General features: G+C 57.1%; 1 protein-coding gene across 1 annotated transcript in view; it reads right to left on the bottom strand.

Moving 5' to 3' along the window:
* Positions 1-1,468, bottom strand: part of Mgll (monoglyceride lipase) — a 43,299-nt gene extending 41,831 nt beyond the window's left edge. Inside the window, 2 exon segments of the mRNA XM_021165045.2 lie at positions 258-402; positions 907-1,468. Of these exon segments, the coding sequence (XP_021020704.1) occupies positions 258-402; positions 907-934 (173 nt within the window). The 5' untranslated portion in view covers positions 935-1,468.
* Positions 1,469-1,884: the final 416 nt, after the last annotated feature.

Genomic DNA, 1,884 nt, shown 5'->3' with positions numbered 1-1,884 from the left:
AAAAAAAAAAAAAAAAAAAAGTCATCTGAATCTTTGAAAACTGCCAGACAGTGGACTCCTATCCTAGTTGTAGTGAAAAGAGGACTCTTGAGCCGTCTTTTNAAAGAAAAGCATAAAGTATAGCTCACAACTTTGCTAACACCACTGTGCCAGGGGTGTCAGTGACATGAGAGGCAGGTCACGGAAAGGGTGGCCCCCATGATGATGGAGGAGGAGGAGCAGGTGCGATGAAGGAGGACGCAGAGGAGAGGACTTACTTGGGTGTGCCACTGGGCTTCCAGTATCTACAAAAGAGGTACTGTCCGTCTGCATTGACCAGGTGAGGCAGGTCCTGGTAGGGAACATTCTGTGGAGTTCGCCTGGGTAAACTTGCCTCAGGCATCCTGCAGGGGTCTTTAGGCCCTTGGAAGAAAGGTGGACATATTCTAAAGTCAGAAATACACTTATGTCCATATGGGAGGAAAGAAAGCCTTTTTAGAGTCAGGACTGGTTGTGGCTTCTTTTCTAGGCAGTTAAAAAAACAAAAACAAAAAACAAAACAAAACCCTACCAAATCCCAATTTGATATATATATTTTAAAATTACATACATCTCTTGCAAACCCCTTCAAGATTGAAAAGTCCTGTTTGTCCTTAAGAAAATGCTCACTTTATTTTTTTAAAGTGCCTCAGTATAGCCCCCCTCCCATCTGTGTTTATTTTAAATCATCTCAGGAAACTTCATCTTAAAGACTATTTTAGCTGTAATCAAGCGGAAATTACAGTCAGTTCCGTGGGTACAAAGCCCCAGCTGCAAGGACCCATCTCTCCTAAAATCTCCNCTGAGCGGGTTTCAGGGGGCATAATAAGTAGGTGACGCGCCCCAAGCGATTTTTCCCTTCTGAATGCCAAAGATGCCATGACAAACCTGTTTCCATTAGTCTTGGCTTTTGCATTCCACTACCGCCACAGCCTCGAGTATCAGCGCCAGGCAAACGAGGGCTGTTCCCTCATCGCGGCCGCAGGGCAGCACCACGGGGTCCGCGCCCTCCCCGCCTGGGCTGCANGGGTGCGAGTTGCTCCCTCCTGCTGCTCCAGCTCTAGCTCATGTCGCCACTTTTCCAGAACACACCCCTGAAGGGGTTCCGGGAGCGAGGGACAGCCGGTCCCCAGCCCGGAGCTGCTGCGAGACGCGCTCCGCGGCACCGCGCATTCGCGCAGATGCGGGTCCCCGAGCAAAGTCACCCCGATTCTCCGACAAACTTTGCCTCTTGCCCGCCCGCGACCGCTTGGGGAAGGAAGCCTCGCGGCTGTCATCGGCACGCCACACAGGACGTGGACCTGGCCGTTGTTCCCACACCGGTCTGGGAAGATGCAGTTGACGGGCACAAGTCTGTTTGGGGGTTGGTGCGAGGGCGCGAGGGGCGCGTTCACGCGCACACGCTGACACGCGCGCACACTCGTGCGCACGCACACGCGCGCAGGGGACCCCTGGCGGCGGCTCCTATCCTGAGGCAGGGGCGGGAGGCAGTTACCCGGGCCACGAGCGCCGCTGTCACGTTCCCCGAGCACCACGCGGGTCCGGGTCTGCGGCGGGCTAGAGCCAGACTACTGCGCGCGGCCGGCTGCGCAGCGATAGGGCGCGGCGTCTGCGCCGCCACTTTATCCCCAGCCGCTCAGCGGCGGGGGCGGCCCGCTGGGTGGGGACGCGCGGGGAGGCGGNGCCGGGGCCCCACGTGTGCCCGGCCCCCGGGGAGGAGCGGGGCACCGCCCGCCGACCTGCCTCGCGCTTTTCCTGGCCTCGTGGGGGACCTTCACGGGGCACTGAACCGAATTAGGGGGCCCTTCCAGCCCATGCGCACAGTGGAGAACACAGACCCTCACTCAGGTCCCCGGAGCAGAAACA

This window comes from Mus caroli, chromosome 6, assembly GCF_900094665.2.
Source record: "Mus caroli chromosome 6, CAROLI_EIJ_v1.1, whole genome shotgun sequence".
NCBI classification, from domain to species: Eukaryota; Metazoa; Chordata; class Mammalia; order Rodentia; family Muridae; genus Mus; species Mus caroli.
Note: the sequence above shows the minus strand (reverse complement) of the source record. Positions and strands in the feature narration are given on the sequence as shown.